Source organism: Limanda limanda, chromosome 19 (genome assembly GCF_963576545.1).
Source record: "Limanda limanda chromosome 19, fLimLim1.1, whole genome shotgun sequence".
Classification (NCBI taxonomy): domain Eukaryota; kingdom Metazoa; phylum Chordata; class Actinopteri; order Pleuronectiformes; family Pleuronectidae; genus Limanda; species Limanda limanda.
Genome location: NC_083654.1, coordinates 5,087,561 through 5,103,450, shown reverse-complemented (window position 1 = coordinate 5,103,450; position 15,890 = coordinate 5,087,561). Strand labels below are relative to the sequence as shown.

General features: G+C 41.7%; 1 protein-coding gene across 2 annotated transcripts; it reads right to left on the bottom strand.

The window, feature by feature from the left end:
- Positions 1-22: 22 nt before the first annotated feature.
- cpsf1 (cleavage and polyadenylation specific factor 1) lies at positions 23-14,812 on the bottom strand. 2 transcript variants are annotated; one of them, XM_061092450.1, is made up of 38 exons: positions 14,684-14,812; positions 13,248-13,413; positions 13,126-13,153; positions 12,888-13,021; positions 12,717-12,797; positions 12,449-12,600; positions 12,144-12,290; positions 11,904-12,043; positions 11,664-11,774; positions 11,467-11,560; positions 11,295-11,382; positions 10,318-10,467; positions 10,054-10,105; positions 9,883-9,956; positions 9,729-9,803; positions 9,553-9,633; positions 9,210-9,305; positions 8,918-9,100; positions 8,605-8,746; positions 8,333-8,511; positions 7,982-8,124; positions 6,573-6,756; positions 6,269-6,475; positions 6,043-6,132; positions 5,804-5,950; positions 5,557-5,709; positions 5,239-5,355; positions 4,854-4,944; positions 3,829-3,913; positions 3,109-3,250; positions 2,800-2,952; positions 1,939-2,115; positions 1,570-1,636; positions 1,431-1,478; positions 1,184-1,339; positions 545-674; positions 304-442; positions 23-227 (listed from the first exon to the last, which is right to left on the bottom strand). In XM_061092450.1, exons 2-38 carry the CDS (start codon positions 13,389-13,391, stop codon positions 180-182), a joined length of 4,428 nt encoding a protein of 1,475 aa, XP_060948433.1. In that variant the 5' UTR covers positions 13,392-13,413; positions 14,684-14,812; the 3' UTR covers positions 23-179. The 2 variants fall into 2 exon arrangements, with proteins under 2 accessions (XP_060948433.1, XP_060948434.1); XM_061092451.1 differs by having other exon boundaries at positions 6,573-6,753.
- Between the last annotated feature and the right edge of the window lie 1,078 nt (positions 14,813-15,890).

Below are 15,890 nucleotides of genomic sequence, written 5' to 3'. Positions count from 1 at the left end.
CATGATTTCACAGATTTTTTTTTTTATACAAAATATTCTAAGAAAACACAACTGCCCTCTGTTTTTGTTCAACGAGTAAGAAAAAACAAACAAGGATTTCACAGAGATGATCATAACAAAACATGGTTTCCACTTGACATGAAACAGCGCTGGGTGGAAGGGGGACGTGGGAATGTGGCTCAGAAATGAGCTGTTACTCTGTCGATCTCCAGGAGGTCGTCCAGGATCTGGAGAGAGAAGATGAAATGAGCAAACAAGCCTGAATGCATTCTCTAGTGTGTTAGCAGTGAGTGTGGTTCGTACTATGTCCTGAGTGGTTCCGATCTTTTTGGCCAGCTCACTGCGCTCCATGGTGCTGAGGTACAGGTACTTGTTAAGGAGTTCTCCGTCCAGGATGTTCCTCACAGTGTTCTGCAGGTTCCGCCTGTCACTGTGCAGCATTCTAAACAAAAAAATGCACGTGTCAATTAAAATATCAAACTCTTAACACGTGGGTGTTAATCTAAATATGTGACCAGTAGACCACTGATGAGCAGATGTGAACCTGAAGGCCTTTGGGTTTAGCCCAGCGTGATGAGGCAGCATGGTGTTGAGAGCATTCTGTAACATCAGCAGTCGTCTGTACGTCTTCTCCTGCATGGGCAGCAGCAAACCAACTCCTCCGTCTAAGGTTGCTGTGGGAACACACATTAGAAACATACGAGTATATGAAGAGGGTTACAGTCCTACAATTTCATGTGATGTACAAAAGTTGAATGAAACAGTTTTTCACAACTTTAAAAACATTGTCGCTGTCACTCCCTCTTACAGCATCGGTGGTTCCTCAGGTAGGCATGAAGTTCTACAGTCCTGGACAGACAGGTAGAATTTGACCTAACATTGGTATGTACGGTACTGTACTGTGTGTGAGGTCACAAAGCAATTGGAGGAATCAACCCTGCGGTCAAACCTCTAATGGAAGGCGTCCTAACCAGATCTACAGGCTCCTTTCTTTGCGAGGCAGCCGTCCCATTCTGAGCTCCATCCAAATGTCTGAACTCCAAATCACCCAATCTCTAAGAGTCAACCCAGACACCCTATGGAAAGCTTATTTTGGCCACTTCGCAATCCACCCCAACCCTGCTTACCTCACCGGACAGGGGCTACCCCTCCTCACATTCCCTACCCGGCAGACATTTCTTACCAAACCATGTGATGTGCTTGTTGTCCCAGGTCAGAGACTTCTTGTTCCCAGCTTCTAGCGCTCCTCTGCATGGCATCCGCCAGAAAGTGTTAATGTTTGCTCCAGCGTTGAAGTCCGCTCGCCTCAGCAAACGCATTCCTCCGAAGCTCTCTTTAGCTGCAAACACATTCAGCAAATTGCATGACTGGGTGTGTATTTGTTACTGGGTTACATGAGGTTTAAATATGTATCTCCATCATCTAGTTACCTTCTGGTAAATACATATATACATAGAGGTTCTGGTAGCGATCGGACACTGAAAGAATAAGAGAAGAACAATGAATTAGAAAGGGAGGATTTTTTTTGATGTTGAATTGAATTTTCTTCCAAAGGGCATCACGACTTACCCAGGAATCCGAGCTGGTTGTTATCCACCATGAAGTCAATGCTGTAAACCTCCATGGGCTTTGCATCCTGGTGCCGGAACAAGAAGAAAATAGTTCAATTTAAACGAGGGCAGCTCCAGTCCCAGAATTGTCTCCTGCTGCCAGAACTGCTCTCTTCCAGATGAACTCCACTGGAGACTAACACCCACTTGTACATCCTAATCAATGCACACTCAACTGCTTGTACAGCAGGTTGATCTGCCTCAGCTCCTGAATGCAACACTTAGACCTGCTTGTTTGTAAACTCACCCAACATCAACCCTGTGGCTCTGAATTCAATCGACAGGGTGTTTTATCAGTGTGTCTGCAGCGACAGTGTTGGTCACTCACCCTGCTGACGAGCGACAGCGTCTTGCTCTCCGACTGGTAGCGCAGCAGCGAGATGCTCTTCATCAGGTCGGCCGCCAGGATGAAGTTCTTGATGCTGAACATCTGGTGGATGTGGAGCTGAGTGTCGATGAAGGCCATGCCTGTCAGGTCGTTGTCCTTCAGGACCCAGAGGAAGATCTGCAGGGACACAGAGGCCTTGGAGTCATTTTTGATTCTGACCTGTCTTTGATGCTCAAGTGATCAAAGTGATGCAGTCCTGCTTTGCCCAACTGAGTCAGCAAAATTTAATTTGGCAGAAAATCTGCACAAAAAAAACATACGAAGATAACACAACTTAAACAAAAAATCGCTGGCAGAATTTAAACGCAGACTTAAAACAAGTGACCATGTTCCACGAATCCTTGCTGCACTTCACTGGTGACCAGTTGTAGAAGTGATTTTAAGATTTCAGCCTTGAAAAGTCAGGCTTCTGCCTAGATCTGCGATTTGATACCCTATAAGAACTGGTCTGAAATCATGACCGGGCTCCTGCAGCTGCCTGGAGATCTCAGGCAGATAAATTCAGACCTTTCTTTTAAATCTCTTATTTTATTGTATAGTTGAAACTACGATTGATATGTTTGGACTTAAAGCACTATGTAACTTCAAAACTTTAAAATTATGCTATATATAATATAATATTTTGTGAGGTCATCACAAGTTCTGGCAAAACGTCTACACACCTATATGTTCCAGTGAGGATATACACTTTTAGCATTTAAAATCCAGTTTTAGTATTGGTGTGTAGTTGGACAAAATGTGAGACAGCAGTGCTTTTATGATTTCCAGATAAGTGAAGTGCAGATGCTGTGATGGTGAGACCTTCTGTCCGATGGCTGAGACCAGGTATCCGTTGCAGTGACACAGAGCCGTCACCGGCCCCTTCTGTTCCTTCTCATACAGCACTTTGAACTTGTTCTTGGTGAGGGGCTGGCCTGGCTCCGGCACAACTTCAATAATGTCCATGATAAAGATCTGAACACAGGAAACAAAAGCTTTAAAAGAGTAAAGTGATTTTATAGAAAACAGAATTGGAGTCATTACAGCTTAGAAAAGGCACTTCAATGTCTCATTTTCGTCAGATGTGGCCTCTGTGAATCTCTTTCAAAAGAAACCCTCTGTGCTGCTCACCCGACCCCTGCAGGTGACCTCCTCCCCCTGCATCAGGCAGGTCCCTGCTGCCACGTAGCCCTTCAGGCCAGACACCGTCTCCTGACTCCTCAGGTTCACCGTCTTCATACAGGTCACGTGTTCCCACTCCTCCAGGTCGATCCTAATGTAGACACAGAGGAGGAGTCACTCATACACCGGCTTCCATCGAACCGTTTATGTGTTCCTGTGTTGGTTCTTCTGACATGTTGCCGTTAGTTGATAGGAGGCAGATACAGGGAAAGACACCATTGAGAAAAACAGCATGTGTTCCATTTCTTATATGCTTGAAGAAAACCATCTACATTTGTTTTAATTTTAAGTACTGGAATATCTGTAATTGGGTCTAAAGAGTGACCATTATGAGCCCAGTAGTTTAGTCGGGAAAATTCAGCTTGCAGTGTTAAAAAACAGTTTGTCACAAACCACAACCACTAGATGATAGTTAGCAAAAATCGAATTACTCAACATATTCATATCAAAATAAAGAAACATAAAATATGAATCCATTTGTCAGTAATCTTCTAACAATATGAAAATCCCCCATCTCAAAGTGTGCAGGACAACCTGCTCCAGAAAAGATGAGAAAACAATGCTGCCTCTTCATCAATAGGTCCCTAATGTCCATTAAGACCAGGCAACACTGTAGATTTTCTCTTGTTCTTCAAAAGGGTAACGACGTATAAAGAAAAGAGCTTTTACCGTGTGTTGGGAATGGTCTCCCAGCTGACTGGAGAGATGAGCTGGATGGAGAACCTCTCCTGCTGAGGATTAATGTAACGTTCATCTGCAGGACGACAGAACAGAAGTGTCAGTAAGATATTGCAGATGAAAGGGAAATCTTCAGTGAATGTATTGTCACATCAGTAATCTACTACATGTAATGCGTAATGATTAGTGAGTGTGTAAGAGATGGTAAGACGTGATCACAGGTCTAAGCATGGGGTTGAAAATGGTTGATGGTTGAATTAGTTAACAGAAACTAATTTAAAAGTTGGGATAGAAAAGCATTCATGTTTAAAAGAGTAGCTAAAATCTCACTAAATATTTTTTACAAACAACTGAAATTGTTTACTGAAAAGCTTTAAAGAAACGTACAAGTTAAAATAGCTGGCTTAAAGTAATTTACGCGTTTAAAATGAATAAATGGTTGAAATAGTTCGCTTATAGAAGTTTACATATTTGCTAAATAGCGAAATGGATAAATACCTGAGATTTTTCAAATAGCTTACAGATAAATAGTTGATATAGTTAATATTGATTGTTAGCTAAAATAAATTAACAAACTTGTCAAATAGAGAACTAGCTAAAAAAAATGTATTAACTTCTCAAACAGTTATCTTAAGGAAACGGATAAATAATTCAAATAGTTAGGTAAAGGGGATTTTCAAATTATACAAAGTTGTTAGCTAGAATAAAGGGATAAATTGTAAGCTAAAAGTAATTTACAAACTGTTGAACTTCTTTGCTAAAATAAACCCCAGACAAAGACACTATAACTATCTAAAAGTACCTCAAAATGTTGAAACAGTTTGCTGATATCAAATCAAGTAGAAGCAGCATCAATCAATAATTTGCATGATAAAAAAAATAATAATTAAAAAACAATGAACATCAATCCATTCAGATCACTGCATCGGTAACATGGAGGGGGGTGTTGATGAAGTGCTTAAATCCATCTGATAGGATTGTGGGGACACGTCAGGCCAATAGTGTTAATGTCTGACCTCGATCTATGGTTTCAAACTCCTTTTCCTCTCCAGTCATCCTGGGGATGCGAGTGGTGGGCTCTTTTATGCTGGTACACACAGCATACACCTAAGAGGGGAAAATCCACAGTCACATACAAAAACTTCAGATCAAAGCCTAATCCTTTCAAAGTCACCCTGGCTGGGTTTTTTTTCTCTCTCTCCCTCGCAGTAAGAAAAGTTTGAGGCCAGAGGGATTTCTCTTTCAACTTTTCAAAGAAGTCCGATCGATGCGCTTTTATTTTGCATCAGGTTATGCAAGTGGAGGTGTGTGAATCCAGGGAGTGGGTTTCAGCTTGAATTTGTGTCACGTCGCTGCTTTGAAGCCACTGGTGCTGTGTGGGCTGAGTGAGCGGAGCCTTGCCTTAGATTCGACGTGGTAGGAGACGTAGTGGACGGTGCACCTCAGTGGGATTTTTCGGACTGGCCACGGGGCATCGTAGGACAGATATGTGGGCAGCACGCTGATCCTCAGTTCCCCCTGTGGGAAGACACACACACAATATAAAAACTGTTCACAGTCCACAATCCACAGTCTTACACATTTAAGAATTAATGTTAAATGTGTTTTTGATTTATTTAGTGTCCGAGTGGACTTATTTTTTTACCAGACCTGATAAAGAAAAGAAGGCTCTGACATCAACACATTAACATGACAAAGTGAGAAGGTGGGTCTGTGTACCTGCTTGTTGAAATACAGGAAGCCTTTGGGGCAGTTAATGTTGTGGAAGGGGGAGAAAGACTCGATGGCGCCATCAATGGTCATGGGGTGCAGCCTGATTGCTCCCCGAGACGTGACCAGCATCCAATGTGGAGATGGACCACAGATGAACACCTGTGTCAACAAGGAAAAGAATTCACACATCCAACATATGACGTGGACCCTGGAAGTTGGTGATGGAAGTATTTTTTTGAAATGCCCTCCTTACCCCTGAGTATCCCGAAATGTCCTCAAAGTATCGGAACCTTGCAATGCGACTTTTCACGGCTGAACTCTCCTCGGCGGCGCCGCTCTCGGCCTTCTTATCTTTCTTCAGCTTTGATTTCTTTTCTCTAAAGTTAATATTATGGGGCACCTGTGCAGAGTAGAGGAACATTGTTAAGATTTGTTTCATCCGAAGCTCAGTTGATCTCCTCCACCTGTATCACCCCATACTGTTTCTCGTACCTTTTTAAAGCGGACTTTCAGGTTGTTTTGTGGCTGCTGTTGATCGTATGGGAAAGCTTCATAGATCAGAAGCTCCTGTTCCACATGAACCTAGAAAATAGGAAATAGTTTTGTAATGCTCTCTTTAAAAAAAAAAAATCGAATTAAGCTTTTTTCTTTTTATGAAGCACTTAAATCAACTGAATCCCAAACAAGCACATAGGGGAAAATGAAAGTAGAAACTCACCAGTAAATACGGTCTGCTGTGATTGTAGCCAAGGGAAACCAAAGACACCTCTTTGACTAACGGGATCTCTCCCTGTCGTGTTACTTCTTCCTTTTTGCCCTCCCCCTGTGCTGCTGCTTGGCCAGAGGAACTGTCAACCAGCACCCTCTGACCAACTGGGAAGTTCTTCACCAGGAAGACCAAGCTCCAGTCCGGCAGCTGGTAAATCTGAAAGGACAACGAAAGGATCATGAAAAAAAATTGTGTTTTCAGCAAAACATTTATACTTTATATACTCTTAAGATATTACATATATACACCATACCTCCATGACACCATTCTCTCTGATGATCATGCACCAGTGTGTGGGCTCTGCTTTCATCGATCCCCCCTCACTTCCAAAAGTTGCGTGTCCCATGGAGCTGCGGCCCATTTCATCCCTTGTGTTGTCTGCGTTGGCATTGGAGTCTCCATACAGCATTTCCTCCTCGTCATCCACCACGTTACTGCTACAAAAACAAGTCCTCACATGAATACAACATCTAACACCTAGTTGTAAGATTGATTAACCTATGTAGACTGGATGAGACATGGGTGTATATAACTTAAAGACTGGGTGCAAGGTCCCTTTGGGGCCAGATGAGACATGTTCAACTCATCCACAATGTCATCATTTTTAATATATGTGACTGAAATATGAATTCCATTATGGGAAATGTAGTTTGTTTGTTAAGCCCTCTTAGTCTGAAAAATGTTTTTATAGTAGGCAAGGGCAGGCGATCTAAGTGAAAGTAGCAATATTGAAGCAGTGTTTCATTAACGAAAAAACAACGATGAAAGTAATGAAGAAGATTAAGACCCAGACTATGTGCTTGCTGACCAAGGCTCAGTAAGTAAAGCTGTTTGCAGTGTCCGGTGGAGGATCTCCAGACAATTCGATCCCTGTTTTTTTTAGGGCAGATTACTTTTCACACATGTACAACGCAGCAGCAAGATTTTCTGACATTCACATTCTCTGCAGAATTCAGGTGAGCGGTGGTGCAGCAGGCAAAGACTGGACATAACGTTTTAATTCCACTGCAAAGATCACGTGACTTTGTAGAGAGCACATCGACACAAACGTCGGTTTCTTTGTCTTTTACGTGTATGGCCATGCTTTCTTATCCTTTGTTTTCTTTTCTTTTTTGCATCTGTTGCGTGTTAGAAGCGCCATCAACCCCTTTCCTCGCTCGCTGTGAATTCTGCAGTGGATCACCTGCTGTGTTCTCAGATTGTCTACTCCGGACTTTCTCGGGACTTTCTCGGGACTTTCTACCAGGAGGCCAGGCGGAGAAAGTCCCCAGAATCCCCAGAGGCTCTCACTCGGACATTTGTGTTCACACATACACCTCCCCTGAGTTCAGTGCACGTCTGAAAACATCTTTAGAGACATGAGTGGGAAGAAAAGTTGGAGTCTCGGCAGGTTTGGCTGGTTTTATAGATTTTTCAAGTTTAAAAAAATGACTATGATTAACAATGAAAGCCAACTCTCTAAGTGAATGTTATTTATTTCATGTCTCTAATCTGCTTCAGATGCAGAGGAGAAATTTTAGTTTTTGTAAACAGTGGCCTTTCTCTTAGGTGGTCAGAAAACCTTCAGATTTTAGATGGTTGTTTTCAAACAATGCTCATGTTTTAGAGTTCTTTTTTTGTTTTTAGGTCTTAATTGGTTAAGGAGGTGATGCAAATTCTTACCTGAGGTCCTGGATGATGGTCTCTGTCTCAGACTGACTCCTTATGACGGTGTCCTCTTTGACGGAAGAGCAGTTCGCTTTGTTTTCCGTGGTGAACATGCCGCTAATGTCTCGGTAGGCACACAGTGTGATCACACGTGATTGCTGAGGAACGAGAAGCAGTTTTAGACAAGTTAAAAAAAGCATTTTAGAAGACCAGTTTCCCAATGTGCGAGTTTACTACTGTGCTTCATGTGGATATTGATACTGCAGAAATCTAATTAGTGAACATATTGAAACCCCTTTTGCCAGCAGGGGGAGCGCTTGGTCAATAAAACCCTGTTGTAAAGACTGATGAGCATGATCTACTCACAGTGGGGATATGTGGTTTCTGCAGAGCCAGCCGATGTGTCTTCCCCATGTACGAGTCGATCTTCAGCACGAACATGGTGACTACTCCATCTGCCGTCATGATTACCACAAAAGGGTCGGCCACGGAGCAGTGCACTATGGGAGAGCCCAGGTCCACTGGGATGAAGTGGAGCTGTGTGACTGAAATCAGATTGGAAAAGAAATATTAGAGTGAAACACTTATGTAAAATCAAGTTATTTCTGACTTATGCCAATTGTTTTTCCTCATTTTACCTCCTTCCAGCAGTCTAATACCCATGGGTGACACTTGGATGATGTACTTGTTGTCACCTATGTTTCCAGCGAACACGGTGGGTCCCTGGGTGGCAAAACCACTGGTGTCCAGCTCCATGATCTCCTGACCAGTCTGAAGGATCTGCACAAAAATGCAGCCAAAATACATTAGACACTTTCCAGGGTATGAAAAAGACGGGTTTTAGTTTCCCTACAATTCAGCCTAAAACTTCTTTTCATATTTAAATGTATTAATTAAAATTCTCGTTCTAATTAAGATTATAATCGGTTGTGTAATGATGTAAGTTTTTACCATAGTCGAATCTTCTCTGCTTAGAATGAGGAAGCCGTGCTTCTTCTTATCGTCTTCCATGGGGGGCTCCGTCTTCTCATCCTCCTCTTTCTCCTTCTCCTCCTTCTCTTTTTCTCCCTCTTCACCATCCTCACTGTTCTCCGTCTCTCCTCCCTCCTCTGACTCATCAGCTGACTTTGCAGCCTGGGAAAGGACAGGGAAATATCGTACAGCTAAAGAAAAGTGCCACTTCACATTTTTGAACATTGTGATCATTGATTAGTGAAAACCTTCAACTAATAATACTCAGTACTTTTTTGTCTTCCTTGACCTCACTTGAGATGACCGTCCACATGTCATGGCAACCTGGCAGCTCAAATGTAGTGACGACCTGGGGTCGGATGCTTCTCTGGAAACAGCATTTGAAAGGAAGAGAAATAATGACAAAACAGAAACAACACCGTGTGCTGTGTTTCATGAAGTGTCTCCACTCGTATCTGCGTTTTTTACAGGCTACTTCGTCAATCTCTGAGGCAGCCCTGGTAGACCCAGACTTTCTATAGCACCGTCACTGGACAAGAAACAACAATCATGCATACACTAATCTAAGCACACATGCATAAAAACAACAGCCCAGCTAAATGGGGAGGGTTTACCTGAAGTACAGACAGTGCACCATTCTTGCCGTTACCAGAGCAAACTACAACCTCCAGGTCGGGCTCAGGGTTGTTCTGGAACTGTGGGTAGGAGAGAATCAAAGTGAGTGATATCCAGTACAATTCTCTGCTGGTACATCAGCAGCACCACAGTGAACTTTTACAAATGTCTGTACCTCTTCTGACAAGAAAGCAGGTTCCCCCATGGAGGCATTCGCACAAGGTCCAATGTTGAGTATGCTGTCACAAACCTGTAACCACAGACAAACCCATCAGATTCCACACAGATCTGCAATTACATACAAAGCAGTAAAGCTTTGGATTTACTACCTCAAAGGAGTAGGTGGCCAGCTGAGTGCCTGACTGGGCCTCGCTTCCATACACTTCAATCTCATCCACCTCATCTGTCAAAACAAAGATATTATCAAATAATATGAACACATGGAGAGATTGGCAGATCACACACATATTTCTGGCACGTATAATCAAACTTGAACGTACCTGTCCAGTTGGTGGAGGATTCGACTCGCTTCTTTTTGCTCGGTGGCTCCTCCTGGAATTCATTAGCAATAATTTAGAACAAAGAATGTGTCGATGTAAAGCTGTCAAACAAAACAGGAATCCTTCAAAGTACAAAGTTTTTATTGGAAAACTGACACATGCCTTAACCAAACAAACTGCTGGGATAGAAAAGCATAAAGCAAATTAAATTAAAGTTAACCCCAAAATGTATAGAAAGTCACATTTTCCATGTCACCGAGTTACCTGTTTGTCTTTATCCATCTCTGTTTCTTGGTCCTTGTTTTCCCTGCCCTCCTCTGGTGGCGTCTCCTGAAGTTTCTCTGTGTATTTCAGGAGCAGAGAGTTTCCGAGGCGGGAACCAAGGAAAAGGTAGCCTGGCTCCATGGTCACCATCTAGAGGAGTCAAGCCCACAGCATGAAGCATCAGTTCTACAGACTTTCTACGTACAGTATCTTAATCCTCTAAAAGTGGATTACCATAGTATACAGTATATTCAATTTATATTTTATATCCTCAAATGTCACACATAATAACCTATCTAGTGGTTTTGGGTAATGTCTAAAGACTTTTTATTCGACTTTCTTTGTTAATCTCACTGCTCTGCTAACTCTTTGGTGTATAAGTGCTAAATTCTATAATATTAAAGTACCAGTACCTTCAAACCAGCTGTCACTAAACTCCAATGGCTAATTTATTTTCATTGTTAGAGAGGTAAACAGGCTGAGCCATCTGTCCGTACTTTGTGTTCATTTTCTGTCTTCTAAGAGCGCATGAATATTGACAAACAGACGAAATGGAGCAGTACCACTGGAAATAATTGGGGGCAGTGTTGCCAACAGTTCAAACAAGACAATAAGTAGCAAGGAAGACATTTCAACAGTGGCGGAACTTTTTGTGGAGAGACTCTGTGAGTTGATAAGTTGGAGCACTAAAATTTACAGTAAATATTTTTCACAACCTCCTTCACCGTTAGCATGCTTGTTGTTTTCAACCCTAAACTCTGCGTCGCCCTCTAGTAGATGTTTTACTTAACAACCACACCAATGTAAAGGATGCATTGAAGTATATGGAAGGTGACGCTTCCATCGTTTCATAAAGACGTATCATTTTGTACATAAACGCAGCGTAAATGAGCCTCAATACCTCCTGACTTTTGTGTTTGTATGACTGTGTCTGCATCATCTGACCGTGTTTGATCACAGCTACAAGCAGAACTTACACAAGTTGTCAGGACGCTGGCAGCAGCTTTGTCAAAGTGAAACGCCCGCACACTCCTCATGCCATCAGTAATAAGGGTTAACACATAACTGCAAGACAATAGGAGAATAGTCAGAGAAGAATCATAAACTATCAACGTTGTTCACGTTTTACTTGTAATGAAAAGGACTCACATTTCTCCTCCTTTCAAAGAGATGACCATCTTATCATAGCCAATAAAATCAGACTGGGAACAGTCCAGTGTGATCCTCACTTCATCCTGTAAACCTGCAAAACCAAAACGCATGGATGTCAACAAATATCAAACAGTGTTTGTATGTGTCCAAGGTGAATATAGTACATGTGAGTGTTTTCAGGTCCTAATGCTTACGCAGTGGGAAGGCTGTGGTCCCCGCTGTTTGAGTATTGAGAGAAACTCCATATGGTGGAACACTCTGGTTCAAATACAGCAATGAATTCACTGCAAACACCACCACACCACCTACAAAGATTTCATATGTGATCAGAATCCTCAGCAGCTGCAACAACACACACAATAACACAACATTCACACTGTCTAACAGAAATGATCTTTATGGCAAAGTGGGAACTTTGATTTCCCTCCACTCACCGATGGGTTTGGGAACAGCCATAACTTGCGTACAGTCAAAGGGCAGATTACTGAGAGACCAGATGACAGGATGGACCTTTTGCATGATGTTGAGGGAGATGGCGACGATGCTGCAAGTGTCCTGACGCACAGCAACACGTCTGGCAAAGTGACACAGACAGAAGTTAAACGCTGAACCAAAACAGAATCAAATAAAAACAAAATGTGTGCATCCTATCTGGTGGGGGGTGTTAGACTGACCCAGGCCATGTCTGGTTGGGCTCAAACAGGGTGAGCAGCGTAGGCTCATAGTAGCCATGCAGAAACTTCATATCAATGATGTTTAGCAGCTTCTCGTCGAGCTCACGGACATCAATGATGTAGCTGGGTAGGAAGCTGGATTTGGGTCTGGAGGTGAGATACAGAGACAGTATTGTATTCAGCATCGCTAGACGACTTTATCGCAGGATTAAAAGTGGAAAAGGTTAGTTTTAAAGGCACAGATGCAGCTCAGATACTTAAAAACACCAATAACCAGAACGTATAGGAGAGGGATGCAGGCGTACCCTTCTCCGACTCCACCCTCCTGCTCATCGGTTAGAGTGTCCTTTCTGAACGGCAACACCACAAGTTGGGTGCCATACACAAGCATGACAGCACAGCGATTCTCTGGATCTACGCGAACCATGGGAATGTGTACATTTTGTACAAAACCATCCTGAAAATTGAACAAGAGACCCAATTAGTAATAAATAATTCACTTTCTGCACATAAACATTTAGCTTAACTCAGAAACATACATCAAATGCTATCTGTGTTCTTGTTGCTACATACTCTGAGTTCTGGTTCCTCAAAGTAATGAAGGGACAGCGTCTTGAGGTCATGTGTCCCAGGGTCATACTCCACGACAGACAACTGGTGAAACAACAAACAAGTCCAGAAGTCAGATAAGAACTTTTTTAGCAATTTTAACATTCAGTCAGTGGACAGCTCAGACGGCCATACCTTGGCATCTTTGAAACTGAGGAGGAGTGCATCTCTGTTGGAGCCTGAGAGCTGCACACTGGCCATGGACATAACATTTCCAAAGAGAGAAAAGGACGCCACCTGCTCCAGCTTCTCCTTACGAGATTTAGAATCTGTAAAAGGACAGATTTAAGTTGGATTGCAAAAACACTCATGCAAGTATATGTAACATATTAGTAGATCATAATGCTCGCGTGAACTTAATGCCCAGACTTACCTGCAGGTTTGTCAGCCTTTGATGTACTCTGAAATGATGAAATGACATTTAACACGCGAAACAATCACAGTGTATATTTCAAACCTTAAACAGAGAAACAAGCCAAGAGGAGACACATTTACCTCTACATCGTGGATGATCCTGTATACAAAGAGCTGAGATGTTCCTGCAACGACCAAGTTCTTCTCCTTACTGGATATAAAGTTGCAGTAGACAGAGAACTCCACTGCAGTGGGGGTGTGGGCTTGCCTGTACACGGCATACATCCTGGACGATCGCTCTCAGCCTCTGATATGGGGAGAAAATTCAAGTCAAGACCTCAACACTTTGCCACTGTTCAGTATAAACAGTTTTACCAAATATTTATTCTTTTCTCCATGTCTATCATTATTTGAATGTTCTAGTTTTTTTTTAACTTTTCATCAAAGCATTTCTGTTTCTTCATTTCTATAGATTTTCTTTTTATCTTTTTATCCATCATTGTGTTGCTTTTGTTAGTCATGATTGTACTGATTTTTTTGTTTGTTTACTTTGTGCTACTATACTTGTATGTTCCTTAATCATTGTCCATTGCACAATTACAGCACTTAGCCTCAACTCTTGTGGTTTTTTAATGATCTTCATAAACAATTTTCACGTCACTTGAATCAGAGTGGTTGGTGGTAACTGGCAAGTCATGTTAAACCATGCTGGAATGAAATTAAGTTCATTGGTGAATCGTGAGATGAATGAACTACAAGTTCAGGACTCAAACATTCATGAAGTGTTTAGATTCTGTTATATGGTCGTGCTTTAACCACCAGTAAACGTCTAAATGCCTACTGCTCTCAGACTGCTGTACAAAATGATACTTCATAACATACTACATTATAGCCGAGGATCAAAGTGGGAGGCAGGTCTCCCACAGCAGGGATTCAGTTAATGGGGAAAGTTTAACATTAGTAAATGCATTTCATAGGGAGATCATATTATTTTCGCTTAAACAGAGTCGGAAACTAATAAAAGCCTGTGGACATATACATTAAAGTTGTTGGTGCTGTGAACTAAACATGTAAACAAGTGAAACTATGCAAGTAAAGTAGTAAAACAAACCAAGTAAACAAAACATATGAAGGTGGGATGAAAGGGCGCATTTTCCAACCGTTGACAGAGGGGAGGCCCCAGTCTCACACGTTGAAAGCCCCTGTATCAAACTATTCTTACCTGTGACGTTCTGAGAATAACAGGCACTGTTGTAAAGATGCCCCCGTGATACATAAACGCTAGCTAGCTTATACAGTTCTAAATGAAGCGTTGACGTTAGTCTGCTAAATGAGATAATCAGCCCACATTCTGATGGATAGTTGTATCTAATGGGACATGCAACCAGCAACACAGAAATGTTGTCCCGACCAATGTGTGCCTACAGCAGAGCTAACAGTTAGCATCGGGTAACGAATGTATGGATATGCCGGGTAACGTTAGCGATGTTAGCAAGGTGCTACTGTAGCTAGCAAAACGTCTGCACCCGAGCTTTTATACTTTATTTGCAAATCATGACTTAAACTTGTTAACGTACCTATACCAAACACGTTATCAGAGTCTGAAGCTTTATTGTTCCTTCCTCTGTTCACATTTAGGATATCATACTTTGATGTAGCCTACTAAGCTAGCAGTTAGCTGTCGTGCAGTGTTGTGGCTACGCGAGGGTGCTGCTTCTTCTTCTTCGGCTTTTCAATTTCCGGTAGATTAGCTTCTCCGATGCGCGCTGCTGCCACCATAGGTTGAAATTATTATTTTTTTTGGAAATATTCAGTTATTCATTGTCTTGGATATCAGGATAGATAGAAACAGACATATTTAAATGTTCATGTTTTAAGTTATCAGCTTTATTTCATTGATTAAAGATAGCAACCCAGATAAATAATTTATTAAAAACAAAGACTCCATGAGGCTACAGATCCACGATGGATCCCAATGCAAAGCGACGGGTAGTTGAATTTCAGACTATTAGCTGCAATTTAGCAGTAGGAAAAAATAAACCGTTTTTTTTTTTTTCAAATATGAAATTCAAAGTCTTTGTTCTTGCAACCCATAGAAAAATCTGATCAATCTATTCATTTATAGAAAATGTGGTGTGATGATATTCAATTAGCTGAACATTGATCGGACTGGGACTTGATTGTCAGAGAACACATGGCAGATGAAGCTTCTCTTTCCTCCTCCTAATCACAATAGTGTCTCATCAAAACAAGTTACAGACTTGACCTCATCCCTACAAATATTTGATTAAAAACAATGGTGTGCTTAAATTACACTCTGTTTAAAAAAAACGCAAGCTTTTAAAGTAAAGCTGAATTATACTCATTGAGTACAAGGGTGCCACTTAGGTTGGTAGTTACGACTATAACAGAGGTTCTCATTTTTCTGGGAGCTCCTCATGTGGTTTCCTTAGGATAATTGACATAACCTATATTTGGCATAGTTTTTTACACTTCCACTTAGTTATGTGAAAGAACGAGTTGGCACGCCACAAAATATATAAGATGTGTATTAAAAATATCTTCACCATGTCAACACAGGATACCCATTTAAATTGGTGAATCTGGAAACTTATCTGGCACTCTGCATATTGGACTACAGTATATTATTAACTTCTTTCCTTACTGTGATTAAAAACATTTCACAACAGACTCCTGAGATAACATGAATACAGTAGCACGGACATGTCCAGAAAAATTTACTGAAGGTATAATAGACGATGAACCCAGAGTTGAATTTTATAG

Coding starts and splice junctions, on each gene's coding strand:
- cpsf1 (XM_061092450.1), bottom strand. CDS start 13,391: ATGTATGCCGTGTACAGGCAAGCCCACACCCCCACTGCAGTGGAGTTC. Junction 9,634..9,728: donor CTGCTTTCTTGTCAGAAGAG/GTACAGACATTT, acceptor TCCTACCCACAG/TTCCAGAACAACCCTGAGCC. Junction 5,951..6,042: donor TGAAAGTCCGCTTTAAAAAG/GTACGAGAAACA, acceptor TACTCTGCACAG/GTGCCCCATAATATTAACTT.